At 62.6% G+C, this 1,238-nt stretch overlaps 1 protein-coding gene across 1 annotated transcript in view; it reads right to left on the bottom strand.

Moving 5' to 3' along the window:
* Window positions 1-1,238, bottom strand: part of SPOCK2 (SPARC/osteonectin, cwcv and kazal like domains proteoglycan 2) — a 14,524-nt gene that overhangs the window by 4,957 nt on the left and 8,329 nt on the right. Inside the window, exon 8 of the mRNA XM_023755139.1 lies at window positions 46-108. Coding sequence (XP_023610907.1) covers window positions 46-108 — 63 coding nt within the window. The remainder of the gene's footprint in view (window positions 1-45; window positions 109-1,238) is intronic.

Genomic DNA, 1,238 nt, shown 5'->3' with positions numbered 1-1,238 from the left:
GGCCCCCTCCCTGCCTCCTGCTCTGCACCCAGCCCAGCGCCTCACCTGGCTTCTTCTTGGCGGCCTCCTGGATCTGGATGCGCTCCAGCTCCGCCAGGCAGGGGGGCTCTGCAGGGACAGAACCGCCGCTGAGGGGCTGCCCCCTGGGGCTGAGAGGATGCGCTGTGCCCCCTCCCCAAGGCTTAGAAACCCAGGCAGGGGGCTCTGCAGGGTGGTTCAGGGGCTCTCCAAGTCGGACCCGGAGCCACCTCATGGGGGGGGTGGGGGGATGCACTGATCCCTTTAACATCCCGAATTTGACACAGGGGCACCACGAGGCAAATACCCAGGCTCCAACTGGGGGAGGCCATTCCAGGGCTGTGGGGTAGGCTGAGGCCCCCAAGAGGCCAAGGGCTCTCTGAGGGTGTGGGTGACCCATGGGGTGAGTTAATAGGATTCCAAAGAGGAGTGAACGCACACATTCCCCACAAGTATGGGCCCCAGGGGAACATAAGACAAGAGGGGATGTGAGTGGGAAGCCTGGAAATCACTGGCAGCCAAATCTAACTTGTCTGTGACCTTGGGAAGACCCTGAGCCCTTCCAGGGGGAGGCCCGGCTGAGGGTGAAATGAGACCTATTCCCAGGCTCCTGCCCAAGGCTGGTGCACAGAATCGACAGAAGGAGCGTCGGAGGCCTGGGGAGTAGAGGAGAGGAGAGGCCTGGAGGGGGCAGCGATGCAGATAGCGGGAGGCTGGGCAGTTAGGGGCAATCAAATGATCCAAAGCCCCCACTCGGCCGAGGGGTTTGTCCGTCACACAGTGCTCTGCGCCCAGATGGTCTCAGCTCAGCCTCACAGGGGTCTCTGAGGTGGGTCTTTCCTGTCCCGAGTCAGAAGGTTCGTCACCTGCCCAGGTTCCCCGCCAGCACACGCAGGAGCCCGGGCGGAGCCTGAGCCTCGGCCCCGGACGCTGTGCTGCTGTGACCCCACGAGCACCAGGGAGCCAGCAGGGCACCAGCGCCTCCCAGGGGCTGGGCGGGGCAGCTGGCCCCGGGGGACCTCAGCTTCCTCATTCATGACAGTTGCCACTTGGCCTAGATCATCTCTAGCAGGTGTTTGTGGTTCAGCAACTGATGCAACATCTCTGAGGCTAAAGGATCACACAGTGGAATCATGGAGAAGCCCAAGTCCCAAGCTGCTTTAGCTTCAGGCCCTCCCGCCCCTTCCAACACCCTCCACGGGTCCCAGAAATGATACATG

The sequence above is a fragment of the Myotis lucifugus genome, unplaced genomic scaffold (genome assembly GCF_000147115.1).
Source record: "Myotis lucifugus unplaced genomic scaffold, Myoluc2.0 scaffold_69, whole genome shotgun sequence".
Classification (NCBI taxonomy): Eukaryota; Metazoa; Chordata; class Mammalia; order Chiroptera; family Vespertilionidae; genus Myotis; species Myotis lucifugus.
The sequence above is the reverse complement of the archived record's forward strand: the minus strand, read 5'-3'. Positions and strand labels throughout refer to the sequence as shown.